Below are 17,237 nucleotides of genomic sequence, written 5' to 3' on the forward strand. Positions count from 1 at the left end.
CAACCTAAAATTTTTCTTAATAAATCAAGTTCTAAAACATAATGCATTTCTTTTCTTTATAAGTTGAAGTCAAATAATATAATTCTTTTATCCATACTTATCTAAATAATACTTCAAACCAAATCTCTAATTTTTATAAAAATTTCGACAGCATCTCCTTTAAAATTAGAACTTTCACACAATCAACCGATCCTCAATCTTTCATCACACACACACACACACACATAACTCAACCAATCCTCAATATTTCATCATCTATACTCACATTCATCAACTCCTATTAATAACTTTAATTAACACAATTCCTATAACCAACTCAACAAAATCATCATTCATCGAATCATTCGCAATATAATTTTACATTTTCATCAAGGTTTCTAGCATTAACATATCCCCACATTTTCAACATATCCTATGGTCATCTAGCCTATGTTTTCACAAAAACATTATATATTATCTACGAGAAACTAAAACCATACCTTGACCAATTCCTCCCTAAACTTGTAACACCTCAAAAACCTCTCCTTTCACAAACTCCAAGCTTTCAAATGTCAATTCCTCAAGCTTAATCACCTGGATTTCGTTTCAAATCACCCAATTAAACTCTAAATCAACAAGAACACAGTCTAATTTCACACAATGTCACTATAATTAATATTGAGCTCACTAAATCATCAATTCACAAGGGTTAGGGTTTTTTTACCGTTAACCACGAGTCAAATAGACAAAATCCAATGAATATACACCGCTAGAATTCACCTAAATCATCAAAATCATGTAATTTTTCAATACCCAAATTCTCAACTTTTGAAACTGAATAGAGAAGGTATGAGTGAGAAAATGTAAAGTGCTTACCAAATTCTTCGAAAGATTTTGTAGAGAATTTAGAGATAAACATGTGGTCACTAACAGCTCGTCAATTAGAGCTCCGGATTGAAAGTTACGAACGATTGAATTTTTGGAAGGGTTATGTTGTTTCCTTCCTCTCCCACAAGTTCGACGTGCTTCCAAGGAATTATTAGGGAGAAGAAGGCTGGATCTTGGTTTATATATAAGGCCTTAGGCTCGGTTTGGGTCTGGTTTGACTGGTGCGGTCCGTTAATCTTATTTTGAGTCAAAATCGTTAAAATTAATGTCAAAATTCGTATTTTTAGTATTTCTACTTCTCTAAATCATAAAATTTAATTTTCTAATTTTTTTGAATAATAATTAATTTATTGGCTAATTATTTATTAATTTCGCGAGGTTTACAAGTCTAGTAGTTAGTTCATTAGTTTGTTTGAATAAGTAATTTATTGGCTAAAAACAAATCCTTAAATGAAGCTCCGATTCACGACGGATTAGTCTTTACTGTGTCGGGCTGGTAGATACCATGGAAAAGAAAAATATAGTTGTATCGTATATAATATGGGTTAATAGTCAAATTCGTCCCTGAAAGATCACTCATTTTTTAAACTAGTTCTCAAATGAATTTTTTAGTCATATTAGCCCCTGAAAGATAAAACATAAGTCGAAACTCTTTCTGATACATGGTCATGAGGGCATTTTCATTATTTTAGAGTTAAGGGACAATGACAATCTTGTCACTTTCAAATATTTAAATACTAGAAGAATTGTACCATACTAGTCTTGAACATCAAGAATACCAAGAGTCCGTCTTAAAAACAGTGGCGCTGAAAGGCAACAAGTCATAAGGCCCATTGGGTTAAGGCAGGACAACAAGAAGTCCAATAATGCTTTTCAAATTTAATGGGAGGTATAATTTATTATTAATTTTTGAATATTTTAGGTATTTATTTTAATTTGTTTTGCTGTTAGAATTTGTTGAAAGATTTGATTTCACTTTTAATTTGCTTAGTAGTATTTTTAAGGATTTTAAATTTAAATCAAATATGATCTAATATAATAAGATCAAATTTGATTTAAATTAGTTATCATATCTTTAGGATTTTAAAATTTAAATCAAATCTGATCTAATCCAATAAGATCAAATCTGATTTAAATTAGTTATCTTATCTTTAGGAGATTTAAATTAAGTTATCTTATTTTATCTTTTAATTAGTTTGTTAAGGGCTATTTAAATATCTTCTGTGAGACAATTTACACAATTTTTGATGAATAAATTTCAGTTACTTTAAACACGTTTTGTTAATAAAAAAGGAGCAAAATGTGAGGATAAGACAAAAGTCAAAGTTTCTGATTTCAAGAATAATATTTTAGATCGACATAAGAAGATGATTTCTTCTACACATATCTTTAAATCTTCTTTAAAGTCAAAGATGGAAGAATTTGTTTAGTATGTTGTACATAGAGATGTGTCATTGAAAGATTCAAAAGTGCAGAATTTCTCAATAGGGTCATTGGGATGTGAGCAATTTAAAAAATATAAGAGAGAAAAGAAACTAAGAAAGAGAGTGACTGTTTGAGTGAAAAGAATCCATGTTTGATTGAAAGTGAGAGTTTTGAGAGAAAAGAGGAGAATAGTGAGCGAAAGGAGTCAATGAGCGAAAAAGAAACTGAGAGCAATAAACACACTTGTGAAATAAATTTAGAAAGTTCTAACTTAGACAGGAGTGCATTAGTATCATTGAATTTCACAGAATCTTTAGTTCTTCATACATCTAACCATGAAATTTCTAGTATTTTTATATCAATTTTTCTAGGTTTTGTAGATTTACTGGTCAATTGTAGAGGCATTATGGATGAAAAGGAAGAAAGATAAATTATACACTTTAGACAAGATGGTAAAAGTATGGTTGAAAAGATTGAACTTGTAACATGAAGGATATAGCCACAATTCAGTGGGGAGAAAATAGCCATCAAACCATGATATTTGAACCCGAAGATTGCGTTTGGATTCCTTGGAGGAAAGAAGAGGTTCTCATCCAAGATTTGAGAACAAATCTTTTTGAAGAGGGAGATGATGATACATGGTTAGAAGAGTATTTTTGTCATTTTAAAACTAAGGGGCGGAATGATAATCCCGTCATGTTCAAATATTTGAATATTAGAAGAATTGTACCATGCTAGTCTTGGACATCAAAAAGACCAATAGTTCATCTCAAAAACAGTGGTGTTGAAAGGACAACAAGTCAAAAGGCCCATTGGGTTAACGCAGGACAATAAGAAACCCAATAATACTTTTTAAATTTGAATAAATTACTATTTGTACCAATGAAAGATACAGACGCTGAAAAAAAACGACAATTGTAACCACGGAAGATGGCCTATGTGTGCCAAGAGTACCCAGATGTTGGTTACGTAATTGATCCGTTAGGGTACTCTTGGCACACGAAGGCCATCTTCCGTGGTTACAATTGTCGTTTTATTCTTATATGGGTACAAATGGTAATTTATTCTTTTAAATTTAATGGGAGGCATAATTTATTATTAATTTTCAAATTTTTTAAGACATTTATTTTAATTTATTTTGCTGTTACCTGTTAGAGTTTGTTGAAAGATTTGATTTACTTCTGATTTGTTTAATAGTAATTTTAGAGATTTTAAATTTAAATCAAACATGATCTAATCTAATAAGATCAAATCTAATTTAAATTAATTATCATATCTTTAGAATTTTAAAATTTAAATCAAATATGAACTAATCCAATAAGATCAAATTTGATTTAAATTAGTTATTTTATCTTTAAGAGATTCAAATTAAGTATCTTATCTTATCTTTTAATTAGTTTGTTAGGGCCTATTTTAACATCTTTTGTGAGACAATTTAGTGATTTACACAACTTTCTATGAATAAATTTCAATTGCTTTAAGCACGTTTTATTGTGTGATTAAGTGAGTTGAGTGATTTGCTTCGCTTGTTGCATGAAGAAAATTGAAAGATCCAACCTAAGGTGATTTTGCGTGGAGTTTCTTCAACTTCATCCCATCTAGGTTGTCAAGGATAAGTTCTTTGAAGGTCTAGTAGGGAATCTTTTCCGGTGACTTAGGTTGCTAAGAACAGGTATCTTAGAGGTCTAGTAGAAAAAAAATCCTTATCTATCTTTTATATTTCTATGGTATCTTTTGGGGTGTGTCTTTTTATGCCAATAAATTCCTTTTCTTGGTGTCATCCTTTTCTTGTCCCATTCCATTGGATTTTAATACTTCGAATTTATTAAACCCTAATTAATTTCTTATCATCTTTGGTCAATTTAATAATAATGTGGTAGATTAATGCCACGTGTCACAAGATAATTGATTGACGGGCTAGGTCAGTAACATGTGGCACACTTGACATGTCATAAATTTAGCTATAATCAAATTAGTCATTGAAAATACACACGTAAGTCATTTTCATCCCTAAAATATTAAAAATTGATCAAATTAATCCTTATATAAATTTATCTTATTTTTTTTATAATATTAAATTTAAAATATTTTTCAATAATACTGTTATGGTATGAAAAATAAGATTAAAATGAGTAGGATTAAGAAATATTAAAAATTTAATATTATAAAAAATTTATATAAAGACTAATTTAATCAATTTTTAAAATTTTAAGGATAAAAATGACTTACATGTATATTTTTAAGGACTAATTTGATTATAAATAAATTTATGATATGTCAAATGACAGTCACTGTCTTATTGACTTGACACGTCAACTAATTATCTTGTGACACATGACATTAACCTACCATACCATCATGACACATGGTACTTAACGTGATACGTCATTATTTAATTGGCGAAAGGACTAATTTAGTTTACGTTTTATCTTTTAGCAATTAATATGATTAAAAAAATTATTTGAGAATCAATTTAAAAAATAAATAATCTTTAAAAGACCAATTTGACTATTATCTTTTATAATATACTAGCAGTCACCAAAAAAAAAAATACTAGCAGTCACATGGATCTTCCGTGGCAAGTGGCAAGTAGTTATAGACCAAAACGCAGCGTCTGTTCATAGGGCAGCGTTTGGATTTTGGATCCACCATCAAATTTCAGTTGAGGGACGCTTTAACTTCCCAGCTCTAGGGTTCCTCCAATTTTACCTCCCTTGCTCAGCTTCTTCCCCCTTCGCGTCCTTCGCTCCTCCACCTCGCCACGCCAATACGACGTCGTTTACCGCAACTCAGCTTCTTGTCTCTTCTTACCTTTCTCTTAATCGGTAACGTTTCTTCCCCAATTCTCTCTGTGTTCATGTTTTAACACTCGCACTTCACTCACTTCCCTCTCTCATTTTGAACTCTTAACCCAACACGCAATGCTAGCAATATGTACATGTTTGCGGGTGCATATATTCACCTTTTCAGTGTAATTCTCTGATGAAAATTTAAATTTATTATTTATCCTCTGCAATTAGGAGAAAAGGGGTTTCATTGGATATGGATAGTCACGAACAGTTGAACGAGGAAATGGAAATGGATATGGAGATGGATTCGGGTTCTGAAGGTGAAAAGAGCAGAGCTAGTAACTGTGTAAGTGGCTCTTTGGAAGATGAGAAGCCGCCATGCCAAGCTGAGGATTCTGCTGAGCCTGCCGCCACCATGTGCGGTGCCCCTCTCTTGCAAGTGGGTTTCGAAGTAACCAAAACTGTCGTGATCTCCGAGGAAGTTAAAGGAGCGAATGGCGAGAATGGCAGCCTCTCGTCTTCTTTGAAGGGCGAAGGGAGTCCCACCAGAAACTGTGTGTTGGATGGAAGATGTATCCTTGTGTGTGTTTGTCTATTCTCCTATGTGCTAGTGATTTGTAGCTTGGAGAGTCAATTGAAGTTTCTGCTTGTGTCTGTGGGTTTTATTTTTGAAGGGGGAGGAGGGAGGGAAGGAAAGGAAAGGGGTTTAAAGAAGGAAAATAAGCTCACAGCTACTGTTGGAACCCCTTCCCTTCTCTCCCATTGCTCCTAGAATAAAACAACCAAACACATTTACCAGGGGTCATCCAAAATGTTGCATATATAATTCTTTGTTGAAGAAAGTTGATTTCCTTGAATGAAAATTAATTAGTCTCTCTTGTGCTTCTTAAGTTCTGTATGCTGTCATTGCAGTAAATCCTTTCTGTAACAATGTATGTGATTTTTCATATCAGACCAAGAGTATGTAGTATCAATTAGGTGATGATGGTTTGCTTCTTATTATTTTCAAAAGACTTGTAGTTCCGTAATATGTGTAATAGCTATTTTAGGTGCTAAACGAGCCCGGATTGCTGTTGATGAACATCAACCATCAGTTCATTTTGTGTATAATTCCCTAACAAGGTATGTGATATTACAACAGGATATGATCTTTATACGCAAATGGAAAGGGGAAAAAAAATTGAAAAACCAAGTTTTGTATCTTTTTAATTGTCAAATATCTGATCTTGCCTTTAAGTTTAATTGAATGATAGGTTTCATTGATTAACTTTTTATGTGTTGACCCTTTCCAGAGCTAGTAGACAGAAGCTTGAAGAGCTACTACAGCAGTGGTCAGAGTGGCATGCTAAACATGTTTCTTCATCCAATGTAAGGCCTGTTGTTTTAAAATTCTTTTGATGAAAGCTTATGTTTCTTTAAAGTTTAAAGTGATTAAATGAGTAATTAGAGAATAAAATATGATCAAAATAAAACATGTAAATAGACAAAAATGTGAATATCTTTATTAGCATGCGGTTGGAATGAGAATTGTAGTTTTTATATTTATAATTGTGGAGCTACAGTCCATGTAGTGTCAGTGATTGGTAAACATATGATAGGTATTTATTTTGTGGGATGAATGAGGTACAAAGTTTTATTATTGTCAAAAGTTGTCTTCTGTGAATATTCATGAGAAAAGAAATCATCATTTGTCTATGATTGACCGAAGTCTTGTAGGAACTGACCTGTAGACAATTTGAGTGATCTTGAGAACTTGAATTGGAAGGATCCTTAGATTAGATCATTGATGTGTTGGCAAACAAATGATGCCAATTCTTTGAATACTATTTATTTTGCTTTTTTAGCTTCCCAAACCATGATATGAATTAGTTAGCTATGTTTGTCTCTCCAGGATCCTAGCGATGTGTTGGAATCTGGCGAGGAGACATTTTTTCCTGCTCTGAACGTTGGCCTTGAAAAGAACTCGGCTGTGGTAAGTTAGTCTTTTTATGACAACCTCCTTAACTGTGGGCCTGTATGCTTTCAATTCCACTGCTAGGAAACTAGTCCAGTCACTCTCATGGTTGTAATCTGATTTATCCCGGAATAGATGTTTTAGTTGTGGTTCGCATAGTCGTAGTGATAAGTTACAGTAGCCATTGCAGCGTGCATTCATTGCGTCTTGTTATAACTGCCTTGTCCATTTTTATTTTTCTATTGTTTTTAACACTTCTATTTTTGTCAGTCCATTTTTGTTATTGGTTACTAATTTTAATGCACTATATTACTATTTATTATATCAATGTGGATTGTGGAAACCCATCTCTAGTTACGGTTACACCATAAATTATTAGGATAATTAGCATGTTATCATATTACTAATATGTGCACTTGTTAACAATATTCACCTTAGAAAACAGGAAAATATTATTGTTTTTTATGCCAGTTTTTTTTATCCAATTTCTTTATATTGCAGTCATTCTGGATGGATAAACAGACAAGAAATGATAAGAATAAAGATTTTGTACCTGTAGATGATAATTCTGTACCTCTATATGATCGTGGATATGCTTTGGGATTGACTTCAGCTGATGGTTCAAGTAACTTGGATGGGTATATGCTGTCACTTATTATTATTTTAGATGAAAACTAGTTGCATCTAATTTACTAGTTCTTGGTCATGTGCTTCTATGATGTTTGAAATATAAATAATATGAAATATGAGTAGTGGAAGTATCTTCTTTCTATTAATTAATTAATACCATATTTATTATGACATGTGCAACTGTGCAGTGCATATCCAACAATTGCTTGCTAGCACAATAATTGATCATTGTGGCTACAGTGTTTCTTCTTTCTTCTAGAAAAGAATCATAATTAAACAGTTGGCTTGTAAAACATTGATTCTTATTTAAATGTGATGTTGCACTGCTCATAAAGCCTTGGCTTGATGGCTCAACAATTGATCACTGTGGCTACTCACCAGAGTTTTGTGTTTTGTGGTTCTAGAAAAGAATCATAACTAAAATGCTGCCTTGAAAAATTTATTCCTATTTTAAATTTCTAATTTTATTACCTTCATACTTTTAAGTGTGTTAGGTTTCCCATATTTTAGATTCCCTTAATGGTTTAGAGAATGATCTGAGAAAGAAAGTCTGTTTCCTTTTAGAAGTATCTATTTAGTTTTATAAAATTTGCCTTCTTGGTTCTTTGGGAGCTTGCTTTGAGCAGACTAGCAATTGGTAGAACTCTTGTGTACAGTGTATTTGACACTATCTTTTTCGTTTTATTTACTCTGCAATGAGGAGTTTCAATACTTCTTTATAAAGATCATTTTGTCCATATTTTCGAGTTAGCAACTGTATTCCCAGTGTCTTCTATTTAAAGCTGGACATATTCCTTTAAGTGGTAGAAACTGGCGCTTGGCAACAATATTTGGTATTACAGCAGCATCTAAGACCGAGATGTGGTAAAAATGCTATGTATTTGATCAAATTATTGGAAAATATTGGCACCTGGAAACAATATTTTTACCAAAGGTGTTGTAATTTGAAAATTAATTGGGACAAGACCTTCTGTTGGTCATACCCGCTTTGAAATCTTTATTGGGATATGCTGATTTAAGAACAGTTGAGTGGTAATATATTATTTAATTTCAGGGTAAATTATGCTTACCTCTCGAGATTTGTCTGAACTACACTTGGCTCTTCTCTAGCTGTCCAATATAAACTAACTCCCTAACTCTCTCTCTCTCTCTCTCTCTCTCTCTCTCTCTCTCTCTCTCTCTCCCCTACCAAACTCTAACCCAAATTCCATCTGACACCACTCCCCCTTAATAGAGTACAATTGTTTTGTGTTTAAGATGAATGAGAACAATTGGTTTTAGTGTTTCAGCAAAGACACTTCTGTCTAGGATCTACAATAATGTTTTGCAAATTTTCGCAGGACAATTTTCAGCTTAGATTCATGGTTACTGTAGCCCATAGTTGAGGCTTAAAAAATCTTGTTCATAACTGTGTCACACTGTAGGAGATCCCAACGAGCATTCACCACTTCTTTGGCAATGGTTGAGACATTCACTGCCTGCTATTGTGAGGTTTAAGTGGTGTTTAAAGCAAAGTTACAATATTGATTTATTTATATCCTCTGACATTCCTTTCATTTACAATGAATGCCGCAATACAACTTCCATTTGTAATGAATACCATAAAGTTCTCTGATGTTAGGTTATATGCCGGAATTAGTTATCTAGTAGTGAGTATTTTTTGGTCTACATGATTTAAGAGAATATCTCGTTGCTCATTCATGTCCTTACTGTCATGGGAAATTGTAAGCTTCCATCCTTCCATTTTTAGCTTGATGACCCATCATTGAGGCAGATAAAGACTTTTGGAATAGACAAATTTATGTCTTCAAAGGTACAAATAAAGCTTACGGATTTTTGGTGATTTGAAACACCCTTATTGATCTTCTGAAGTATTCAAACTGTGTTCGTGGCTAAGAAGGCTAAGGGAATACATGTGTTTAGGAAAGAACTGGAAGCTTAGGCTCAAGGGCCATGCTGACATTCAGGCAAAGCCTTACTTGGCCAGTTACAGTAATTTTTATCTCACATTATATGGTATGGCAGATGATTGTAGCTGACTATGGTGTATTGTTTTGGTGGTAGGATTTATCAGTTAAGCTGTCTATGGTAAATAGCTTGCAGAATAGCCCATATTTTCTGTACTGCTTCTGTTTCTCTGCAATGATTTGCCTTAACATTAGAGTTCGTATTAAGGTGGCAAGGTTTTGGATAGACATTTGGTGGATAATGTATGTACCTTGTAGGATTCTTTTTCTTGAGGTTTTGGAAAGATTTGCTGATATCGGTGTTTAAGGGAGGGGTTTTACCATGTGTGGCTCTCAAACCTGTACAAGAGCTGCTGCTTGATGCTTTGAACACATCATTTATTTTACTGTGTTATCCTGGGATATTGGGACATAGACAACCAGCTTGAACCAGGGGATGCTCCTAATTCTTTTTACTTGGAAAGTTCATTTACAAACTGAAGTTCACTGAGATTCGGGTGTTTTTGTTCAATTTTTATTGGGAGCAGCATATGGGGAAATATTGACTGCCTGTTACGCTAATACAATGTAAGCAAGGATATGGATATTGTCAGTCTCAGTTGAATTTCGCTTACATTATCACAATGGTTAAGAAAAAGAAAATATCAGTTGCTTATATATTTTTCCTGTTGCTTCCACAATTCTGGCATCTTGTATTTTTGTAGTGCTGTGCCTTGTGCCTAATGATGTGAAGGAGCTGCTTTTCCTTCTGGTTGGGCTCACAGTTGTGGATGATCATTTAAATAGAGAAATCAAAGCAGTTCCAGGTTTTTTCTCTTTTTCACACCAATGTTAGGAAAAAGGGGAGAAACATTTTATTGGGTTAAGATCAACCATTGTGGGGTTATGGGAACATCTCTGGATTCTTCATAATGCATAGAGGTTTCTTAGGCCAATTACATTGCTTTCACATCTGATATGTTCTATATTTTTTCAGCATTTTGAACTTACATGTTTGTCATTAATTCCTGATGAAGCATCCAGTTATTTGATTGTACTTGATAAATTTCGATTAGAAACTGCTGTACTTAACTTCCTTTTTCATATTGTAGTGGTTTGGAGATTGTGGATGATGCTGCCCGGTGTTTCAACTGTGGTTCCTACAGCCATTCCTTGAGAGATTGTACAAGGCCTCGTGACAGTGCTGCTGTCAATATTGCTCGCAAGCAGCACAAGACCCGTCGAAACCAGAATGCGAGTTCTCGAAATCCAACTCGATATTATCAGGATTCTCCAACTGGAAAGTATGCTGGTTTGAGGCCAGGTGCTCTTGATGATGTAACACGTCAACTCTTGGGCTTGGGGGTAAGAGTTTTTGCTCATTTTAGGCAATGAAATCTTCAATTCCCCACACCACCCCCCAAAAAAAAAAGTTATATCAAGAGAAATTAGGGAAAATTTAACTAGGGGAGGACAGGATATATTCCAAATTGGGAAAAACAAAACGGTCGTATCCTTTGGGTATGCAAAAAAGGATTCAAGGAATCCATACAAACTCAGAATCTATTCAAGGAATTTATATTGCACTTCTGTTGACAGTATAGTGAAGCACATGACTTGGGGTGGTTACCTTCCTCTAGTCCCTCGGAAGTATGGAAAGGTGAAAAGAGGAGATGAAAGAAAAATGTTAATTAGATAGTTAGTGACTCAAAAGTTGAGTGTCTTGACCCTGTATGAATAACTAAATGACACTTGTGCACTTTAGTTTAGATGCCATTTCAGATATACTGCTTAAGTTTCCCATGAAATTTATATTTATTTGGTCCTTAACAATATAGATAGAGTGTTCCTTTAACGATGAACTGAACTTTGGGGTATCATGAGTTTCTCCTTTTTCTTTAACCAACAAAATGTGATTTGTTTCTACTAGTAACACAATCCCCCAAGGAATAGATTTATTTATGGTATGTCATGTGAAGTAGCTTATAATATTTTGCTTGTTCAACTACTTGTTTGTACTGTATTTTCTAGTCTAAATATTGGCAAAATGATTGTACTGATAGGTTGCATAACTATACAATGGAGAGTAATAAGACATCATAATTTTTATTTTATTTTTTCATAAAATTATACAATGTTTTCTTGTGCAGGAACTTGATCCACCTCCTTGGCTTAACAGAATGCGGGAATTAGGGTACCCACCTGGATATCTTGGTAAAATACATTTCTTTGACCTTAATTACCCTTTTTTAGAGGGCCAAAGTTGTAAAATTATTTTCATGATCACTTTGTTGAACCTCTGATATAAACCCAATTAAAAACAAGTGAAATTGTTCATATAACAACCCAAGGGCTGAACTCTTTTGGCAACTTCAAGATCAAGACAGCAAGAAATATTTGCATTTTGCTCACATACCTCTTAATACAGAATTTTATTTATTTATTTACAGCTTGTTTGGAAACCATTTAACATGAGAAAAGAATTCTATTTCCTTTAAGAAAAGAATTCATTTCTATTTGAAATTCAATTTCATGATTTGGAATAACTATAATATATTAATGGAATAGCATTTAATTTAAAGAGTGTGAGAGTTGATTTGGAAATCAGACCCTTTTTGGCCTGATTTACAAATGAAGGAAAAATGGGAATTGGAATTCTCAAAGAAATTCAAATCATTCATTTTTAGTTGTTCCAAAGCAAGAACCAGAATTCAACTCTTGAGTGAATTCTAATTCCTAGCATTCCAAACAAGCTCTTAGAAAAATGCGCTTTTCATATAATAGTGGTGTGAAGTCATGTGTGAGGATTTCACAAGTGCATTTCATTTTTAGATGTCAGTTACTGTAGGCATGACACGAGACTACTAAGTGGTGTATAATATATGGTATTGGATTCGATACTTATTAATGTTTTAAATGTTTTAAATTTTTATATATGATAGTAATTTTTTAGACAATTTAATGCTGCACATGCTGTTATCTCTTATTTGCAAGTCTCTTTTAGTCTTTTATTTGTCAAAGTTTGCTCCATGTACTGTATTCTATCTTTTTCCTTTTTCTTATTTTGTCTATCAAATTAATTAATTATTCCAATAACATGGTATGGAATTTAGATGTGGATGATGAGGATGAACCTTCTGGTATTACAATCTACACTGATAGGGAGATTGCAGAGCAAGAGGATGGAGAAATTGTGGAAGTTGATTATTCAAAACCAAAACGAAAGATGACCATTGAATTCCCAGGAATAAATGCTCCTATTCCAAAAAATGCTGATGATAAATTGTGGGCAGCCGGGCCCTCGGGTTCAGATACATCAAATAGTTCAAGGACACACCATAGATCAAATTATAGCTCAGACTATGGCAGCAGAGGATACTTTCGTGAGCAAAGATCTTCTGGGGATTTCCGGGATGATGGTCCCCCCGGGGACCCAGGATACGGTTCCTATACGCATAGTTTTCATCCTAGGTATGGTGGGCATGATTCTTTGGCAAGGAGTCCTTCAATGTCGAGGTCCTATTCAGACGGTAAGAGAAGTCCTTTGCATGAAGAAGAACCCTCCAGGCCTTTTTCCTTTCATTCTCTTCATTACTCAAGTTCAGAGAGGCTTTCTTCCTCCTTTGACCGAGATTTTGGTAGATTTGGAAGCTCAACCTCTGGAAGCCTACCCGACAGAGATTATGATCGAACATCTCGAATGCACTCAGATGATCGTTACTCTCGTAGTTGGAGATGAAATTAAATCCATTGGATTATATTGGTAGGTTGTTTCATGGTGTATCCAAAGAAAAAGAAAAATGCAAGGTTAGGGAATGTACAAAGTGCTAGGGAAGTTGGCATATATTTAGCCGTTTCTGGTAGCTTTTTGTATGCATACTCCTTTTATTATTAGGTTTCCGACCTCAACTATTTTGTAACTCTGGTTTGCTTGCAGAAAGGATTGTAAAATAATCTACTGTTGGCTCATTTATATATATAAATCATTGTCTAAGTTTTTAAAATTGTAATAATCGTTGCAGTGGTATTATAAATTAATATTAAGATCCATTGTTTGGACTTTCGAGCATGACCTTTCGTTTTGGAGGAGTTGAAACAATTGTTACCATTCAAAATAATTTCTGAAATTTGATCTCAAACTCAATTTAGTTGACCTAAATTGTATTCTAAAATTTTAAAGCGTGATTCAATTTGACTCTTCTGTCTATTTCTATCATTGGAGAGATGACGTGGCACGATTAAACAATATCGTTTTGCTGCCGTGCTGCGCCTAAATGATGTTGGTTTACTTCTCTCCCCTCTTCTTCTTTCTCCTCAATGTCTGAACCTCCCACCCTTTTATTGGAAGATATGATTGAGGGTGGTGGCAATGGGGGTGGTGGGAGATTTAGACATTGGGGAGGAGGAAGAAGAATAGGAGAGGAGTAAAATGACGTTGTTTAGGCACAAACACCTAAACAACAAAACGACGTCGTTTAATCGTGTTACGTCATCTCTTTGGCGACGGAAATAGACGGAGGGAGTAATTTGACTTAAGCCTTAAAATTTCATGGTACAATTTAGGTCAATTGAAAATTGAAGAAGTAAATTGAGTTGGAGGTCAAATTTTAAGGTCATTTTAAGAATTAATTCAATTGTCATGTCTTTCCAGTTTTACTTTTTCCGACAATTTTTGACAAAATCGATGAAATCATGCACATGTAATGACATTTTAACAGTAAGATATTCACTTTTTAAAAGTAGCTTTTGATATTTAACATGATTCTAATAAGGTGAATTCTACTACGTAGATGGCTGCTGACTTCTATAAGTATAGAATTGTAGTGGTAACTTGTGGTAATGACAAGTGTCACAGAAGGAGATATTTTTTGAATATTTTAAAGCATGACTGCAGGATAGACAATTTACTTTATACTATTTATCCATGTGATGAGAGATTATTGTGTTAATAATTAATTTTAATACAATAAATTAGTAAATGCTTAATAGTGGACCTATATCTATTGGATTAACATAATTTTTGTCCCTTTTTAACAATAAAAAAAGCCTTAGTTTACAAAAAAGTATATGTGAAGTAATTACAATTCTTTGATTTTTTTTTCTCTTTTGTTTGAGGCATGCTCTTAGTCTCAGCTCTTTGTTTTTTTTAAGTAGTTTTTCAAAATGTAAGGCCATAAATTCTAATATTATATATATAAAGTTTTTAATTTTGAAAAATTTATTTGAAGGTGTTTTTAATTGAATTAGATAAATATACGACAATGCTATATGTATAATATGTATAGGTATGATTATGCCACTTTATATTCGATGGTTGATTTTTTGTATTTATAAAATATTTTTGATAAACATATTCATTCTCATATTCCAATATTTCATAACATTAAGTACGTTATAATTGGATATTGGATATTACTAGTAATAAAATAAAACAAAAAAAACTTTTTTTAAATCAATTTTTTCACTCTTTTAGATTTGTTTATTTTCAAAATATCATCAATTCTTTTTTATAATATATTTTATCTATTTATAATATTTTTATTATTTAATCAAATTTGTAAATCAAATATGCAGATATATAGACACAAAAAAAATGCAGATATATTTCTAAAATTCATAATCTGATCTTACGAATCAATTTGATAAACTTACAAATTAGATCATATTTATAAAATTCAGAGATAGAAGGCTACGAATTGGATTAGTGACAAGTATTCCTAATAATCGTTTTCCTCGTTGTCTTATTGGTGTATTCTAGAGTTGTAACTTCTAAGGGACAATAGGAAAAAATGAAGGATTTGAAGGAGGCTCTAGAGAAGTGAAAGATGGGTTTAAAATTTTTAAATTTCTTCTTATTCACGAATTTTTTTGGTGACTGAAATAAATTAAACAAAGAAAAACAAAAGAAACAAAACAAGAAACTGCTTAAATAGAGGGACAGTCCCGTTTAAGACAACTCTTAAACTCTTCCCAAGGTGAAAGAAGCTCCACATGCGAAAGTTGTAACTTCATCGCCATCTTTGCCATAGTATTTGCCACCGTGTTTGCATCTCTCATAATCAAACGAAAGTCAACACGCCAATTCCAATACATGATATCTCTTATTTTGAGCACCAGTGGATCAGTAAACCCAAAACCATCTTGAGTAACAAGATTAAATGCTTCCACACAATCCGTCTCACAAATAACATCTCGTTGACCCACATCCCAAGCTAAGAGATATCCTCTCCAAATAGCAAACAATTCTCCTTGAAGAATACTATTACTCTCAATCATTCCCAAACACCCCCTTTGCCAGCTCCCATTACAATCTCTAATAACACAAGCAAAACCAACACTATCACCCGAACCAAAATAACTAGCATCACAATTAATCTTAAAAGTACCAATGGATGGGGGATTCCAAAAACCATTTAGAGTAGAGGGAAGGGACATACGTTGTAATTCAAAAATATTTCTAAGCTCCTTTTCTGAAGTTAATGCCAGACAAATGACTTTTTCCGGAGGCCAAGTTTCATGGGGATTAAAGATGTCGTTATTCCTTACTCGCCATATCCACCAAAGTCCCGAAAAGAACTTGAACGAGTGCTCTCTGCTATGATACAAGAACCAGTTCTTCAAATCCAAAGGATGACAAGGAATATCTAACCTTTGCCAGACAAGCTGAGCTTTTGGACAATCCCGAATACAATGAATAACCGATTCCTGGCTAGAAAGACATCTTGGACACCTATCCGATGACGACATCCCTCTTCTAAAGCGAAAACTTGCAGTAGGAAGAGCCTTCTTAAGACACAACCAAGCCAAAAACTTATGCTTTTCCGGAACAAGCTGACGCCAAAGCCAAAGCCAATTCTCCCTCTCCTCCCAACCAAACAGCTGCTTACACAACCACAAGTAACCATTGCGTGAGTCATAGACTTTGGCAGCAGACCCACTCCAATACCAACCCACTTCCGGACCTGCTTGTTCATCTGGATTGTAAGAGAGAATATTATCTTTCAGATTTTGAGATAAAGGAGAATAAAGAGTAGCCAAATGCCACCTGATTAACCAAGCAGAGTCTACCAGCCCGATTGAGTAAACTCCCTTTCCAGCTTGCTAGCCTACTCCGAATCTTATCCAAGACACCATTGAAAGCTGAACGAGTCACCCTAGAATGGCTAAGGGTAACTCCAAGATACTTGCCCAAATCCTGGACAAATCTGATAGAGGATACCCCAGTGAAAACCTCTTTCCTTCTTGCAGAGACATTCTTGGAGCAAAGCGCTTTAGACTTCTCCACATTAATCTTCATCCCAGATGCTTTGCAAAAAGTCTCTAAAACCAACATCACATTTTGCACTTGTCTCTTTGTAGCTTTACAGAATAGATCTTATTCACGAATTTAAAGTAAGAATTAGAATTTCAAAGGCTAATAATATATTTTATAATCGAGAGATTTCAGGTAGTCAATATTTTTTTTTTATTGTTTTTGAACTAATACTGGCTAATTATTCTTTTTTTAAAGGTGTTGGTTTTCTAGTATTTTTTAAATATGACCCTTTATAATAATATCAGGAATAAAAAGATAAATTGATAATAAACAGTAATATAATAATTTATTAGAAATAAATAATTAAATAT

The 17,237-nt window shown here is 33.5% G+C and overlaps 1 protein-coding gene and 1 long non-coding RNA gene across 2 annotated transcripts; one reads left to right on the plus strand and one right to left on the minus strand.

Annotated features, from left to right (window-relative positions):
* On the minus strand, positions 212–996 carry LOC107622238. The gene is made up of 3 exons (XR_001616143.2): positions 856–996; positions 704–759; positions 212–573 (listed from the first exon to the last, which is right to left on the minus strand). It is a non-coding gene; the product is annotated as an uncharacterized LOC107622238 (long non-coding RNA).
* On the plus strand, positions 4,862–13,621 carry LOC107622699 (zinc finger CCHC domain-containing protein 8). Its single transcript, XM_016324682.2, has 9 exons — positions 4,862–5,117; positions 5,313–5,653; positions 6,122–6,203; positions 6,374–6,449; positions 6,973–7,053; positions 7,537–7,673; positions 10,724–10,976; positions 11,762–11,825; positions 12,725–13,621. Exons 2-9 carry the CDS (start codon positions 5,335–5,337, stop codon positions 13,348–13,350), a joined length of 1,638 nt encoding a protein of 545 aa, XP_016180168.1. The 5' UTR covers positions 4,862–5,117; positions 5,313–5,334; the 3' UTR covers positions 13,351–13,621.

This window comes from Arachis ipaensis, chromosome B10 (assembly GCF_000816755.2).
Source record: "Arachis ipaensis cultivar K30076 chromosome B10, Araip1.1, whole genome shotgun sequence".
NCBI lineage: Eukaryota > Viridiplantae > Streptophyta > Magnoliopsida > Fabales > Fabaceae > Arachis > Arachis ipaensis.

What these genes read in the sequence shown, in the direction of transcription:
- LOC107622699 (XM_016324682.2), top strand. Translation starts at nt 5,335, where the DNA reads ATGGATAGTCACGAACAGTTGAACGAGGAAATGGAAATGGATATGGAG. An exon ending in GGTTCAAGTAACTTGGATGG is followed by an intron (nt 7,674 to 10,723) that starts GTATATGCTGTC and finishes TTCATATTGTAG; the next exon opens with TGGTTTGGAGATTGTGGATG. An exon ending in GTCAACTCTTGGGCTTGGGG is followed by an intron (nt 10,977 to 11,761) that starts GTAAGAGTTTTT and finishes TTTCTTGTGCAG; the next exon opens with GAACTTGATCCACCTCCTTG.